At 54.0% G+C, this 16,333-nt stretch overlaps 2 protein-coding genes across 2 annotated transcripts; both read left to right on the forward strand.

Annotated features, from left to right (window-relative positions):
• The first annotated feature begins 2,885 nt into the window (after positions 1–2,885).
• On the forward strand, positions 2,886–5,871 carry PCGF1 (polycomb group ring finger 1). The gene is made up of 9 exons (XM_003922580.4): positions 2,886–3,657; positions 4,086–4,191; positions 4,349–4,501; positions 4,672–4,743; positions 4,867–4,972; positions 5,152–5,185; positions 5,284–5,370; positions 5,502–5,582; positions 5,724–5,871. Exons 1-9 carry the CDS (start codon positions 3,565–3,567, stop codon positions 5,769–5,771), a joined length of 780 nt encoding a protein of 259 aa, XP_003922629.1. The 5' UTR covers positions 2,886–3,564; the 3' UTR covers positions 5,772–5,871.
• Positions 5,872–10,969: 5,098 nt separating this feature from the next.
• On the forward strand, positions 10,970–13,534 carry LBX2 (ladybird homeobox 2). The gene is made up of 2 exons (XM_003922581.4): positions 10,970–11,536; positions 12,556–13,534. The coding sequence occupies exons 1-2, from the start codon at positions 11,332–11,334 to the stop codon at positions 12,945–12,947; spliced, it is 597 nt and encodes a 198-aa protein (XP_003922630.1). The 5' UTR covers positions 10,970–11,331; the 3' UTR covers positions 12,948–13,534.
• The last annotated feature ends 2,799 nt before the right edge of the window (positions 13,535–16,333 follow it).

Genomic DNA, 16,333 nt, shown 5'->3' on the forward strand with positions numbered 1-16,333 from the left:
TGAACACCTACTATGCACCTGGCACTGGAGCTATATCTGTGAACACAACAGAGAAAAACAATCCCTGCCACTGAGAGGCTTTTATTCTAGTGGAAAAGGCAGATTAAAAAACAAGGAACTGCCGGGCGCGGTGGCTCAAGCCTGTAATCCCAGCACTTTGGGAGGCCGAGGCAGGTGGATCACGAGGTCAAGAGATCAAGAACATCCTGGTCAACATGATGAAACCCCGTCTCTACTAAAAATACAAAAAATTAGCTGGGCATGGTGGCGCGTGCCTGTAATCCCAGCTACTCAGGAGCCTGAGGCAGGAGAATTGCCTGAAGCCAGGAGGGCGGAGGTTGCAGTGAGCCGAGATCATGCCATTGCACTCCAGCCAGGGTAACAAGAGCGAAACTCTGTCTCAAAAAATAAAAATAAAATAAAAAATAAAAACAAGGAACTATAAGCTGAGTGCAGTGGCTCACGCCTGTGATCCCAGCACTTTGGGAGACCTAGGTGGGCAGATCACAAGGTCAGGAGTTCAAGACCAGCCTGGCCAGTATGCTGAAACCCCGTCTCTACTAAAAATACAAAAATTAGCCAGGTGTGGTGGTATGTGCCTGTAATCCCAGCTACTCAGGAGATCGAGGCAGGAGGATCGCTTGAACCCGGGAGGCAGAGGTTGCAGGGAGCCTAGATCACACCACTGCCCACTGCACTCCAGCCAGGGAGACAGAACGACACTCCATCTCAAAAAAAAAAAAAAAAAAAAGGAAATATGTTTTCTAGAAAATATTTTCAGAAAAATAACTAGAAAATATTTCTAATATATTAGAAATGTATATTGGCCAGGCGCGGTGGCTCACGCCTGTAATCCCAGCACTTTAGGAGGCCAAGGCGGGCAGATGACGAGGTCAAGAAATCGAGACCATCCTGGTCAACATGCTGAAACCCCGTCTCTACTAAAAATACAAAAATTAGCTGGGCGTGGTGGTGCCTGCCTGTAATCCCAGCTTGGGAGGCTGAGGCAGGAGAATTGCTTGAACCCAGGAGGCTGAGGTTGCGGTGAGCCGAGATCGCGCCATTGCACTCCAGCCTGGGTAACAAGAGCGAAACTCCCTCTCAAAAAAAAAAAAAAAGAAAGAAAGAAATGTATATTAAATAATAATAGATGCAAAGAATGCTAATAAATGCTAACCAAAAAAAAAAAAAAAAAAAAATCAAGGAAGTAAAAGGGGTGGTGAGTTGTTATTCATCTAGAGTGATCACAGAAGCCTCATGAGTAAAGACCTAAAAGAAGGAGGGAGCCATTTTGGATACCTAAGCATTTCAAGTTGGGGAGATAGTGGAAGGATATCTTGGTGTATCTAAGACTGTAAGACTTTGACTTTTATTCTGATTGAAAAGGGAAGCTCTCAACTGGTTTTAAACAGTAAAAAGAAACAACCTAATTTTTCAATGTTTTAATAGCTTTCTTGAGGTATAATAGACATATAAACGGCAGATATTTGAAGTGTACAGTTTGATAAGTTTTGACATATGTATATACCCATGAAACCAACATGGCCAGGCACGGTGCCTCACGCCTGTAATCCCAGCACTTTGGGAGGCTGAGGCACGTGGATCACCTAAGGTTGGGAGTTCCAGACTAGCCTGACCAACAAGGAGAAACCCTGTCTCTACTAAAAATACAAAATTAGCCGGGTGTAGTGGTGGGTGCCTGTAATCCCAGCTACTTGGGAGGCTGAAGCAGGAGGATCACTTGAACCTGGGAGGCAGAGGTTGCAGTTAGCCAGGATGCACCCCAGCCATTGCACCCCAACCTGGGCAACAAGAGAGAAACTCCGTCTCAAATAAATAAATAAATAATAAACATTTCTGCACCTCAAACATTGTCCTGTGTCCTTTGTGTTCCCCGTTTTATCAGAATCACCAGCACTGAGAAATAGCACTGAGCTGTTACGTTGAGAACAGCTGAAGGGGGACTCAAGGAAAACAGTCAAGAAACCACTACAATCAGAGAATATAGTGGCTTGGACCAGGAAAGTAGGTAAATAGTGGCTGTAAAGAATAGTTGATTAATCACTAATCTCATAACTTGTTGCTGCCTATTCACTCTGAAGAGAAGTGAACAAAAATGTCCCTGTCACAGGATAACCTCCTCCCTTCAAAAAAGTCCCCTAGCTCCCAATTGCCCTCAGGCTAAAAATCACAACTCTTTACAGCCCTGTTTTTTCTATCACCACTCTCAAATCTACATCTTGGGCCGGGCGCGGTGGCTCAAGCCTGTAATCCCAGCACTTTGGGAGGCTGAGGCGGGTGGATCACGAGGTCAAGAGATGGAGACCATCCTGGTCAACATGGTGAAACCCCGTCGCTACTAAAATACAAAAAACTAGCTGGGCATGGTGGCGCATGCCTGTAATCCCAGCTACTCAGGAGGCTGAGGCAGGAGAATTGCCTGAACCCAGGAGGCGGAGGTTGCGGTGAGCCGAGATCGCGCCATTGCACTCCAGCCTGGGTAACAAGAGCGAAACTCCGTCTCAAAAAAAAATCTACCTCTTGGCCTCTTTCCTGTCCTCTGGTCCTTCCCCTCCACGTCCTTTCTTTTCTGTTCAACCACACTTCCACCCCTCCCCAAGTCTAAATTTTACCCAGAGTCCCACTTTCTCCAGAAAGTCTTTTTGAGGTCTCCACTGAAATCTCTCCCTTCTCGAATCTCCAGTTGCATTTGCTGTTAATAACTCATAGCAAATTTATTCTTTTTTAAATACCCAGGCCCGGCGGTGTAAGCTCTCGAGCACTCCACGTCCTCCCTAAGTGCGGGGCTGGGCCTATGCTACTGCAGGCGCTCGCTGCCTAAGCGTATCTGTGTGTGGCAGTGTCCTAGTCGTCCTCCCCTCCTCCTTCGGCATCTGCTCTGCATTAGTCTGTCCCAGGCCTCCGCAGGCGCCGATGATTAAATCATCATCATTAACCAGGGCCTGCCCCCCCCCATCCCCGGCAGCAGGGGGAGAATGGGGGGATAAGATCACTACCAAGTCCCTGGGGGTCTCTCCCTCCCCATACCCCCGCACCCTCTCCGAGACTCTGCAAAGCCCGAGAAACTCCCGCCGCGAAGCCGGGAGAAGGCCCGCCATCTGGGTGAAGCTCAGCTACGCGGACGCCCACAGGACGGCATTACGAGAAGAGGACCCAGGAGGGGCTTCAGCAGGGTCGTCGTCACAGAAGACCGACGACCCTGAGCGGGTAGCGGGCACAGACTGCCGGGCCTTTGGGGGTAGGAGGGGGCAGTCTTTCGCAGGCTCCAAAAGTTAGTCTTGAGGTTGCATAGGGTCCATTATGATGATTCCTACAGGAGGCTGAAGAGATAGGACCCTTCCCTATGCTCCCCCCCACTCCTTAATTACCGATTGAGGAGGGGAGGGGCCGGTGGGGCTCAGGTGAGCACACGGGGAGAAAGGGACGTGGGCGGGGCCTTACAGAGGGTGAGCGAATCCGAAAAGACCTAGAACCTCGTTGCTGGGAGACAAGTCCCGCCCCGCAGGCGGCACCGGAAGTGGCAGGCTGGGATCAGCCTTTAAGATGGCGTCTCCTCAGGGGGGCCAGATTGCGATCGCGATGAGGCTTCGGAACCAGCTCCAGTCAGTGTACAAGATGGACCCGCTACGGAACGAGGTGCAAGGGCGGCAGGGTTACTGCTGTGGTCTGCCAGCGGCGCGAACTGGGGCGGACTAGAGGACGGGCGGTGGCTGGCCGGGCGCCCAGTGCGCCTGCGCAGAGACAGAGGGCCCAATGCGCCTGCGTGATTGCAGTCGGGTTGCCAAACTCCGGTTAGAACGCCTGCGCATTGTGTAGCCGACGTCGTGTAGTCTCCCCTGGGAAAGGAGGGTCAGGCGAGTCCACGTGAGGGAAGCCCCCGCTGTGCGCGGAGCCCTCTGCTGGGCGGAGGAGGAGTGCCAGCCCCCAGGAGCTAATTCCTGGCTGAGGGCTCAGGGTGCGGGGCTTGGCCGTGGAGTGTGATGAAGAAGGAGACCCCCGGGGTGGGAAGGCGCACGGGTTGGCGGTTGAGGGTGGATGATTGGTGACGGAGGGTGTGTCTTCAGGAGGAGGTTCGAGTGAAGATCAAAGACTTAAATGAACACATCGTTTGCTGCCTCTGTGCCGGCTACTTCGTGGATGCCACCACTATCACAGAGTGTCTTCATACTTGTGAGTGCCTTGGAGACTGCCTAGTTCTTCCAGTCCCTAGTCTTCACCAGCCTGACTGCCAGCTTTTGTGCAGCCTGCCCCACGCATCCAGGCACCCCACCCAGCCCGTGAATCCAGTTTCCAGAGGGCATGAGAATCTGCTTTTCTCTTCCTGCAGTCTGCAAGAGTTGTATTGTGAAGTACCTTCAAACTAGCAAGTACTGCCCCATGTGCAACATCAAGATCCACGAGACACAGCCACTGCTCAACCTCAAACTGGACCGGGTCATGCAAGACATCGTGTACAAGCTGGTGCCTGGTTTGCAAGACAGTGAGTGACCAACCTGACTTTGAGGGGCCTCTTGAGGACTAATTGCTGAGTGGCAGCTTGAGGTGACAGGGCCTTTGGTGGGAATCATGTAGGCAGAAGGCCAAAGATGAGGGAAGGACAAAGAGTGAGGGAGGGCTAATACTTTATTCTCATACTTCACCTTCTTTTAGGTGAAGAGAAACGGATTCGGGAATTCTACCAGTCTCGAGGTTTGGACCGGGTCACCCAGCCCAGTGGGGAAGGTATGTCCTTGGCCATGGGAGGGCAAAGGCCCCAGACTATTCTTCTTGCCCAGTTTTGCTCTCTGTTGAAAGAGGGGTATGGAATATGTGCCACCAGCCACCTCAGTACCCTGTCTTTCTCAGAGCCAGCACTGAGCAACCTCGGCCTCCCCTTCAGCAGCTTCGACCACTCTAAAGCCCACTACTATCGCTATGATGAGCAGCTGAGCCTGTGCCTGGAGCGGCTGAGGTGAGGAGCAGATCAGGGGTTGCAGGAGGTGACAGTGCCAATGGCCCAGAGCCAGGGAGGGTCTGGGGGAGAGGCTAAGCAGTGAGGAATCCTATCCCCTTGAAGAGAGTATATCATGGCTCTGGGAGGGGGAGAGGAGGAAAGATAGAGTTCCCTAACCTGTGTCTGTTTCCTCCCAGTTCTGGCAAAGACAAGAATAAAAGCATCCTGCAGGTGAGAAGGGCTGAGGGGAGGGCCTCTCTAAGGAGACTCACCTCTTATGGCCCCTCCCTCACACATCTTGCCCTCTTCCCTCCCCTCCCTGCTCCCAGAACAAGTATGTCCGATGTTCTGTTAGAGCTGAGGTACGCCATCTCCGGAGGGTCCTGTGTCACCGCTTGATGCTAAACCCTCAGCATGTGAGTAGTCCCACAGTAAGCTTTTTGGGGGGAAAAGAGGCTAAGAAAGGAGGGACAGAGTCTAGGGTGGACCAGGGTAGTTTTTGACCTGCTAGAAAGTTCCTAAAATTATGCCCCCATGTCCCTCCTAGGTGCAGCTCCTTTTTGACAATGAAGTTCTCCCTGATCACATGACAATGAAGCAGATATGGCTCTCCCGCTGGTTCGGCAAGGTGAGCCATCCCATCCTCCCCACCCCCCTTCAGATTACCCCCAACCAACCCGCAATCCCCAGGGGAAGGGTGGACTGAGGGGCCCTTTGGATAATATAAGAACACTCCCCACTGACTACGACTTCCTCATTCTCTCCTTAGCCTTCCCCTTTGGTTTTACAATACAGTGTGAAAGAGAAGAGGAGGTAGGGGCTAAGCTCCTACCCCATCCTACTCCCCTTCCCTACCCAGATATTTATGTGAAATGAACTGCAGCTTTATTTTTTGAAATAAAAACTTTTAAAAAGCATCTCTCTTCTTCCTTATTCTTCCTACCTCACACTCATTATGTGTCCTGCCTTCCTCAAAAATCCTCTGAGTTTGGTAGTGAAGAAGGGCTTGTCCTCCATGGCCATGAGCCCTCAATGTCTTGCCAAAAGAGCAGGGTAGAGGATCCCTGTATGTGTGAAACCAGGCCACCAAAACCACTCTTTTTGGTGATGGGAAGGCTTCCTGGAGGGGAGCTTTCAGCTGTCCTTGTATGCTGCAGCATACCGTGTGGGCCTGTGAAGAGGTGTCCTAATTCAACAGTTGTGAGAAGGCTAGAGTTGGACAGTGGCTGCTGTAGGATTGAAGTGCAATATTTTAGAGAAAAATCCAAAGAATTGCACTATAGTGTTATAACTTGATGGGGGGATAGAGACAAAAAAGAGGGAGAAGTCAAAAACACAAGTGGGGTGGAGCCACAGAGATTGTCAGAAATGGAGGCCTGGCTGTCCCTACAGGATTCAGCAAGTACTTGGTGACTGGGACTAGAAGCCAGGGTGGGGAATGGGTAGTTGAGGAGGAGAGCAAGGGCAACTTCAAGGAATAAAAGGGAAGCTGCAAAGCACCAACTCCATTGATTAATCAGCTAACATTCCTTGTCTGTATGCCGTGCCAACGTCCTTGTTCTACGGTTTTGTCGTTGGGTTAGCTAGAAACTTGCCCAACTAGAACAGGAACAGACAAGAGACCAAAGCAAAGAGTTCCTGAAGGTAGCCGGCCATCTGCCAACTCTGGGACAAACCGTATGGAGGCATAGCATGTGTGTAGACAGAATCCGAGTTAAAAACCTATGTCCCACCCTGCCCTGTCTGACTCCACGGCCTCTAGGGGTTGGTTATGCAAAGCTGGTGAGGGTTGAAGGCGCTAATCACCGGGTGGCAGAGGACGGGGCGGCAGCCAGGGAGTGGGTACAGCGAAGGCGGCCTCAGCTGGGTAAGAAGACTCCAGACTCGGGGGAAGGACCTGAGCTCGCATTGGACGCTCTGGGGTGCCATAGTCAGACTCGGTTTCCGGAGACCTCCTCTCCAGGCGGATGAAGAGGCTACAGACGCTGAGGAAGAGCTAGAGTGCGTGGGGCACTGATGGGGACCCGGGTAGGGACACCGCGGACGGCCTGGGTACGATTCTTTCCTCACATGGTCTCCAAGATGAGCAAAGCTTCCAAACGTTTCCAAGCCTCCAGCCCGGAATGCGTCTCCGCCACTAACCCCCTCCCCGATCTCCTCCAGGAACACCCTAGCCTAGTGTTCCCCACTCCCTTTCTTCCGAATTGAAGCTTTCTGGGCTTCGCGGTCCGGGCGAGTACGTGGCGCCCGGGGCTTTTCTCCAGGAGTTTTGGGCAAAAAGGAGTTTCCTAGGAGTGACAGGAGAGTGGCTTGGGCTCGGGGGAAAAGTAGAAACGCTCACGGGGGCTTTGCTGGGGTCTGAGCAGCTGCGGGAGTTGGACAGTCGGCCTAGATCTACTCGGAAGGCGCTGCCGCTGGGGCTGGGCGGCAGCTCGGCGTCGAAAAGGCGGGGTCTGAAGAATAGTGGGCCCGAGGCCGGAGACCGTGAGGACCAAGTCAAGGGACGAGGCCCTTGGTGATACACGCCTTGAGGCCGAGCAGCGCCGAAGGCGCTCAGGCGGGATCTGGGGTGGGGCCCAGCCGAGTCTTGGTGTTGTCTGTCAGCTGCCGCAGCTGCGCTGCGTCTCCCGAGGTGGCTGAAGCTGGCCAGCTGCGGGCTCCGCGCTGCGAGTCCCGGGCCTGTGGGTCCATTCCCCACGCCCACCCGGACGCTGGGGTCACTCGGGTCTCCATCTGTGCCAGGGTTCTCTCTGGCTTCGCGCGACTGAGAATGCGCCCGGACGCGGCGCGGCGCTCCGGAGTCCTGGGAGAGGCGGCGGCAGGGACACCCCAGGGTGCCGTCTGCCCTCTCGGGCACGCTCGGCTGTGCTGCGCTGCCGGGAGGAGGCGTCCGTTCTCCCCTGGGGACCAAACCTTGCCCCTGCCCACCTTCCTCACCCCCGCCATTTCCGGGACTCACACCCAAAGGGGACGGCACCAGGATTTTCTCCTGCCTTTGGCACAGAGGAGGACGGGTCCCTCTTTCAGCCCGGCCCATCTTTCCCGGGACTTGATGGGGAAAAGGACTTCCCTAGAAGTGAGTCTTGGGGAGCAGGAGGAGAAGAGTGGGGGAAAGCGTAGGAGTTTCCCACCGTTGGCTGCTTCCCCGCCCGCGCGCCCCGGGGTGGGTGGCGTTGGGCGCGCAGGGTTCTTCACAAAACAGCGTCCAGGGCCGAAAACAACTCACAGACCTGCCGCCCCCAGTCACGAAGCTAAAGTATAAGTATCTGGATCGGTTCGCTCCGCAATAGCACTTTCTGAAAAAGAAAACAATCCCAGAAGTGTGCCAGACGGACGGACGCCCCGCCTCACGCCCCTCCGCCTGGACTTTCCTCCCTGAACTCCCACTTCCCTCTCACCCTGGTTCGCGGACCTCTCCTGAGGGTAGGGAGGAGGGGGGACGACTCTTCGCTGAAATCGTCCTCGTCCACCGCCCGAAGGGGGTTATTCTGAGGGTCCTCCAACCATCCTACACATTCACAGAATTCAGTGGAATGTCCGGGGCGGGCAATCCGAGACTAAAGGTCGTTTATTGAGCTGGCCTCCTTGCCACTAGTGGGGAACTGGGGTCGAGCGGGGGCGGCCTGGCCTGGAGGAACCCGCCGATGGGGTGTGGTGGGTGCAAGTAAGGTGGGGGTAGGGCTGGGGGGTGAGAATGGGAAATCTGAAGGGGAAGTGTGAGGAAGCCTTCTTAAGCGAGAATGGGGTGCCTTCCAAAGACAGCGAATTTGGAATGTGGGAATCTTTACAAGGGGAGGGAGTGCAGGACTCCCGAATTGTGTGGGACCATAAAAGGAATCTGAGAAGGTGGGAAAAATAAGAGATTGCCTGAGAATGACAGGAAAGGAAAACCCATCGGCCTGTCGTGGGCAGTGGTAAAGGCCTCCACGCATCACTTGGGAAGGATCTTGAACAGAGAGGGTTCCACCAGTGCGTGGGAAGAAGCAAGCACCCGGGAGCTTCCCTGCTTGGGCTTCCAAGCTGGTGTGGGGGGTAGCCTATGAGACAGCTGAGTGTCTCCTCCCCAACCCAGAAAGAGGTTTAATCTCTTAATCTTCCTCATTAATCACTCACCCTCCTTCTACCCTCCTCTGTGGATCCGGTTTCACCCCAGCTCAAATTCCAGATACTTCACTGGGAAAATTCCCTTCTGTGGCCCCTCGATCCCCTGGACTAGTCCCTGGCCGCTATGACGACCTTAGTGGGGCCTCTGATCTCTGGGGCCTCCTCCTCCCTTTGCTAGTCTCCACTTCCATCTCCTCCCCCAAACTCCTGTTTGTGGGCTGTCCAATCCCAGTACCTGAGCCCAGCTACAGAGGGGAGAACTAGGCGGGAGAGATGGAAGGGGTGGCAAAGGCCCATCAGGAGAGCCCCACACTCCTCACAGACACACACAAGTAATTGAGAGCAGAGGTACAGACAGATACAAAAGCCACATGGAGGATGAATGAGTGAAGGTTGCAGTGTCTGCTTGGTGACATGCCTGGGATGCAGTGGGGCAGTTCCTGCTGCCTCCAGGGAGCTGCTTTATTGCACATTAAGTGAAACCACTAGGATGGTTTCCAGGGCTGAGGCCCATGGCCAGAGATCTCTCCAGGCCCTCCCCTGCCCCTCACCATTAATAACCATTTAACAAGGTCCTGAGGCAGCTCAGCTTTCCACTGCAGCCGCCTGGCTCTGCTCTTTGATCCAGCAATGGCCCATCAGGCTTTAAGTGTGTTGCTCAGCTTTCCAGGAGGGCATTATGTGAATGTTATGGGTGGTGGAGGGGGGTTGTTGGAGTAAGGCCTTTACCCAGAAGACCCTATCAAGGTGCCTTTCCATCTTTGTCAGGGAGTCTTTGGCTCAGTTGCCTTGGATCTCCTACGCCCTGCTTAGGGAACCCAAACTGCATGCTGCAGTTGCCCGAGGGAATAGACAGGTGGACACTGCACAGATGGTGGGAGATACAGCAGTCTACAAGGAAAGTGACATAATGGACAGTCCAGGAGGACTGGCCTGCTTCTTCATGGCACTGTTTTAAAAAACTAGAAGCGTATCAGTTTCCAACTTCCCCGGGCAGCAAAGCAGCAAGCTCCTCAGGAGTGGCAGGGCTTCCCTGCCTCTGGGCTGTGAATCCTCCAGCTGTTTGGGGTGGAATGTAGGAACAAAACCCGCATCTTGCTGGGCCTCCACTGCTGAAGCCCCATTGTTCCTGAGCTGACTTCTTCCTACACAGGCGGGCTGTGGGTGCTTACCCAGGTATGAGCCCAGGACCAGAATAGGTGTGGGAGAGAAGGGAGATTAACAGGACCCAGATTAAACAGGAATGAGTATTTAATCCAGGTCTCACAATTAGCACCTGGATTGTCAGGAATGCCTGTCCCATGATCCAGTTGGGTCTGTGAAGTCTGCCCTTCAAGTCTATCTTCTATGGGGAGTGAGAATTTCTGAGCCTCTGCAGGCTAGGGAAACCATACATACCTGAACTATGGGAACTTAACAAAAAGAAGGAAAAGACAGACAAAATCGACTGGTTTTGCCAGGCCTCACTGACAATGACCCCTCTTGGGCATTTGCACCAGCTCAGAGTTCTCTCGGTCTTCTCTTCTGTGGCCCGGGTCTCCCGGCAGCTTCTCTTTGTGTTCTAACTTCGTCGGGTGGGGCAGCCTCGGGCCCATTCACCTGTACTTGCTTCCTCCTGGCATCCTCACTATTCCCGGTTGCAGTCGCTCTGCCAGGCTGGGTCCTCCCAAGCGCAACTCTCAAGTGTTGCGCCACCGACCCACGCAGCACTAATCACTTCCAGCCGCTAGGACCTTTTAAACAACGTTTCTCAGGGGTGGAGTGGGGAAGAGGGGGCCAGGTTAGGAGACTGAAGTCCTAGCTGGAATCAGAGATCCCTGCACAGTTGGCCCTGATATCCTTCTTTAGAACTTTGCAAATCCCTAGCCGCTGGGGAAAGCAATTTTATCGTCTACGAGTTTATGAGCCAGAGTGGCGGCTAGGCGGGGAGTCGGCGGCATACAGCGTCTGGAGGTACGGCCCGGCCTGACTGTGCACCGTGCAGCGCCCCGCAGCCAAGAGCAGTTCCGCGGCCCTGGTCTGATGGGTAATTTGGTCGGCTTCTGTTCTCCGCTCCTGCCTCAGCCTGGAGAAATACCCTCCCTGGACATCTAGGAGCTCCAGACCCACCGCGGCCCCGGGCGGAGAGGTGGGGGCTCAGGAGGAGGGGCACACGGGATTCGGGCCCAGCGCCGAGGGCGGGTCCGAGGCTGGGGGCCCGGATTGGGAGCCGAGTGTTGGGGTCCAGGCGGCTGCCAAGCCGAACGCAGCGGGACCGCCCCAGCCGGCCGGACATGAATTCTGAACGCGAGCCCCGAACACCCCGGACACTCTTCAGCATCGCAGACATCCTAGCCCCGCGCATGGTCCCTCGAGCACCCTCTATGCCGCAGCTTCCAGAGTCAGATCCAGGTCCAATGTCGCCGCTGTGCGCGCTGGAGGAGCTAACGAGTAAAACTTTCCGCGGATTTGACGTGCGCGCTCCGCAGCCCTCTGAAGGTATAGAGCCGGCAAAGTCGCGTACCCTGCCTTGGCCTTTTCCCCACCTCTCTCTTTCTGGTTCCCAGGCTCAAATCTTCGTCCCAGCCACCCTAATCCGCCCCTGTCCTCAGCCCACGTGCCGGGACTCGCACCTGCAACTTCTCACTTCTCCGTTAGTCCTTAGGCTCCATGGCGGTTCGGGAAGGCCGCCAGTGCCACGGGGAAAAGGCAGACTGTCGCCAACTGAGCGACCTGTTGCTCTGTTCCCTGTAGGTGGGGCAATCGCGATAGAGAAAGCCAGGAAAGAGACAAAAGACTTGGGCTGCAGGCGGTAAAGGACTGAGCCTGCAAGGGCGACATAGAAAGCGCTTGAAAGCTAGGGTCCAGCCTCTCGGGTGACCAAGCTCTGCTCCAGGCCACTCTCTTCTCGAGGGAAGCCAGGAAGCAGAAAGTCCTTGGTGCGGCATTGGGCACTGAACTCCGCACTCTGCCTTTCCTCGCTCTCTCTCTGTCTCATTCTTTCCCTCAAGGAGAGGGCTCAAGGAGAGGGCTCTAGCGTCACTAAGGAAGTGTAAGCCGAAAGCCCGACCCGATCCACAGAAGGGCATGATCCAGCCGACGCAGCATGATCTTGTTACTATCCCATGCTGGGTCGGCTACCCGGACTCTTACTCGCCTCAGATGTCACCCTCAATCTGCTCAGCCTGAGGATCCTAAAGGCCTCAAAGTCTCGACCCCAGAAGGCTTGAGCCTGCACCGGGTTTCCTCTGGACCGTCCCTCCCTTCCTCCACTCCTTTGGCCCAGCAACACGCCCTCAGCTTGCTGCCTCTCGCATCCCTGTGGCCAGACCGCTTTGCACTCCCTTTCCCCACCTGGGCCTGACTCCTGGTAAGGGATCACAGTTCTGGTCCGCTTCTGCCTTCCTGGCTCTCCTCCTCCTTCCCCCACTACCACCGGCCCGACCCCACCCCCAGCTTTTCTTTCCAGGCCGCAGATTCCCGCAGGCTGGAAACTGATCCCCTCCCTATCCCCGCAGGCAGGGCAGCCCCGGACGCGTTGGGCCCTGGCCCGGCCGGCCGCAAACGGCGCAAGTCACGCACGGCGTTCACCGCTCAACAGGTGCTGGAGCTGGAGAGGCGCTTCTTCTTCCAGAAGTACCTGGCGCCGGCCGAGCGAGACGGGCTAGCTACACGACTCGGCCTGGCCAACGCACAGGTGGTGACTTGGTTCCAGAACCGGCGAGCCAAACTCAAGCGTGACGTGGAGGAGATGCGCGCCGACGTCGCCTCGCTACGCACGTTGTCTCCCCAAGTCCTGTGCAGCTTAGCACTGCCCGACGGCACTTCAGACCCCGGCCTCCGCCCGCGTACTGCCGGACCTGACACCAGGCTTCAGCCGTCAGACGAGGAGATACAGGTGGACGATTGAAGACAGAGCCGCCGCCAACCCTGGGTTCTGCGGTCCCGGACTCCTCACCTCGAGCTCTGCCTCTTGTCCGAGTTCCAGGGTGGAGGAAGGTCTACTTGGGCCTTTTCCCACCCAGTCTAGCTGCTCACCTTTCCCGGATTTTTGAAAGTCTGTTTGAGACCAGGCCTCGCTCTGTCCCCCAGGCTGGAGTGCTGTGGAGCCATCACCACTCACTGCAGTCTCAACGTCCTGGGCTCAAGCAATTTTCCTGCCTCAACCTCCCAAGTAGCTAGAATTACAGGCGTGTAGTATCATGCCAGGCTAATTAAAAAAAAAAAAAAAAAAAAAAGAATTTTGGAGAAGAGGCCCCGCTACGTTGTCCAGGATACCTTTCCCAGTATCTGAGAATAAAGTTGAGACTACCACATCTACCTGGATGCCCGCACCATGCCTCTATCCCTGCCAGGAACAGTAAAATCTGCTAAATGGTAAGAAGAGTCGCATTTGGCACTGTGCCAGGGCTTTCAAAGCAATGTTTCCTTTAGCCCTTGCAGCAACCCTTTAAGGTAGGTAATAATTAACAAAGAACCCTGAGGTCGGGTTTTGGACCCAGCATCCAGCCTGCCTTCAGAGCTGATGCTTATCAACCTACCAAAGGGAAGTCACCAGGCCTGAGTGAAAACCATGGGGCCTTGGCCCACCTACTTAATGCCTTTGCTCACAGAACTCCAACAGTGCTCTGATCAGCCCCCACCTGGGAGACGCTGATTCTCATCTCTAGGTTGGCCACTGACTGATGAATTTCCCCACCCATAAGTCATTTGTTAACGGGTTCCTGACCCTATCCCCATCCTGCCGAAAGAACCCTCTGCTGAGACACAGGCGAAGAGATGGGTGCCCAGAGAGGCCACACCCCTACCTGGAAGACCTCTGCCAGGCCCCTGGGCTGGAAATATTCCCATTTGGATGGTGGCCACAGAGGGTTGAAAGGCCTGGCCCGCTGGGGCGATGCTTGGAGTAGTGGCCTTGCCTGGTGGGGATTCCAAATAAATGAATTTGACATTCATTTATTCCACTGGTGATAATCACCCTCCTGCAGTGTGGGGAAAAGAGGAAACACTCAGCAGTTGCAGGCCTTCCCCATCCCCAGTGGTCCCAGCCAATCTTAGACTAAGCTCAGGTCTTTCCTGCTTCCCTTCTCTCCCGTCAGTCCTACAGCTCTCTTCGGACTTTTTCTTGCCTCTGCCTGTGTGACAACCCCACTTTCTTTTTTTTTTGAGACGGAGTTTCGCTCTTGTTACCCAGGCTGGAGTGCAATGGCGCGATCTCGGCTCACCGCAAGCTCCGCCTCCTGGGTTCAGGCAATTCTCCTGCCTCAGCCTCCTGAGTAGCTGGGATTACAGGCACGTGCCACCATGCCCAGCTAATTTTTTGTATTTTTAGTGGAGACGGGGTTTCACCATGTTGACCAGGATGGTCTCGAGCTCTTGACCTTGTGATCCACCTGCCTCGGCCTCCCAAAGTGCTGGGATTACAGGCTTGAGCCACCGTGCCCGGCCGACAACCGCACTTTCAAGGAAGCTCCATGGGTTCAAGGGGGGTCAGCCAGGGCCTTAGTTGTAGGTGGAGGGCCCAAGGGAGGATATTCCATGGAGAGTGAACAGGCTGGAAGGCAGAAGGAAACCTGGCATTTTCAGACAGTAACTACCACTTATTAAGCAGTTCCAAGTGCTTTGCAGGTATTAATCCTTAAAATAACCCAAAGGGACAGAGACTTTTCTTTCCATTTTAAGGATAAGGAGACTGAATCACAGAACCCTGAGGAAACTTGGCCAGATCAGTTTGTTAAGTGGTGGCACAGGGAATGGAATGAGCTGTTTGCTTGTCTGATTCAGGAGCCCATGCTTTCGGTCTCTATAAAGGTGACTAAACCTAAGGAAAGAAGCAAAGGATTTACAGAGAGAGGGGAGGAGAAAGGGCCATAGGTAGGAAACTTAGCCATTGTACCTTAAAGCATGCTCCCTGGAGGTTCTAGAGAAGAGAGACATGAGACCATTTTCTAGGGTAGGCCATTAGGTCTTTGGGTGCAGGGTGGATCAGAGACTGGTAGAGACCTGAGGAAAGGAATAATTCTCTGGCCACTGCAAAAGGTAACAGCAGAGAGAACTCAGGGCCAGACTTGGGGTGGGCCTGAGAGGTGGTCACAGAAGAGGAATCCAGGGACCAAGGATTGCATGAGTCAATGACAACCTAGCAAATGTGGACAACTGGAAGAAAAATGGCAACACAGAAACAGACAATGGCCATTGGTACGGAGCTAAGAATCTGTCAGCCATTATGCACATGCAAAAAAAAAAAAAAAATACTCTTTGCAACTGCACTGCCCCTTCAGTACTCCCTTCATACCTTCTAAATACTGCCTCTCTGGAACATTTCCAGTAGGGTGATCAACTCTTTTCTATCTTCCCAGCGTTTTCCAAGTTTTAGCATCGAAAGTCCCTCACTCCAGGACATCCCTTAGTTCCAGGAAAACCAGGATGGTTGGCCATCCTACTTTCCGATCCTGGGGACTCACAACTCAGGCTACTGGGTCAGACCCCTTTTAGTTAGGGGTGGTGAAAGTCGGGCAAAGTGTCAGGAGTCATGTGACTCTTGGAGAAGCTACAAGTCCAGGACAGGCTAAGGTTCTGGGCAGGGAACATTTACTTGAGAAGCTAGAACAGGAGCCAGCTCAGCTGGAAGGCAAAAATACCACAGAGTAGTGGGTGGCCATTCTTTGAGAGGCCAGGAGCCCTAGAGAAGTCCCAAAAGCATGCATGTCCCCAAAAAAGGAAAGGCAGATGGTCAGGCCTCTGATGTAATCACTGCAGTATAACTGTAATATAATCACCCCTTGAACAAACACAACCACCTCTACCCCAACCTGCTTCTCAACCAGGGTGAGCAAAGAACTAGTTCTAGTTAGGAAGGTAGGGTCGTCAAGTTAACTGGCTCTGAGTCATCGCCTCTCCCCTAGTTGAGGTTTCCCAAATTCGAGCCCAGCTAGCACTGCCACCTCTTACACTCAAGTCTTGGACAACAAAACTCAAACCTGTCCTACCAAAATGGCCTCGAGATGGAGGTCTGCTCCACTAAGCCCTCAATGTATATCAGGATCACCTGGTGGGCTTATTGAAACACAAATTGCTGGGCCCTGCTCCCACAGTTTCTGACATAGAAAGTAGAAGGTCTAGGGTGGAGCCTGAGAAACTGCATTTCTAGTAAGTTTCTGGATGATGCTGATGCTGCTAGCCTAGAAACCATACTTTGAGAATAACAGTCCCTGAACTCTGGATTTTGTGAATTTTAGCACCAGTTCACCCATACTCCTTTCTTCCTACTGTGGGAAGCATGACTATGTAGGACAG

This window comes from Saimiri boliviensis, chromosome 1, assembly GCF_048565385.1.
Source record: "Saimiri boliviensis isolate mSaiBol1 chromosome 1, mSaiBol1.pri, whole genome shotgun sequence".
Taxonomy (NCBI): Eukaryota; Metazoa; Chordata; class Mammalia; order Primates; family Cebidae; genus Saimiri; species Saimiri boliviensis.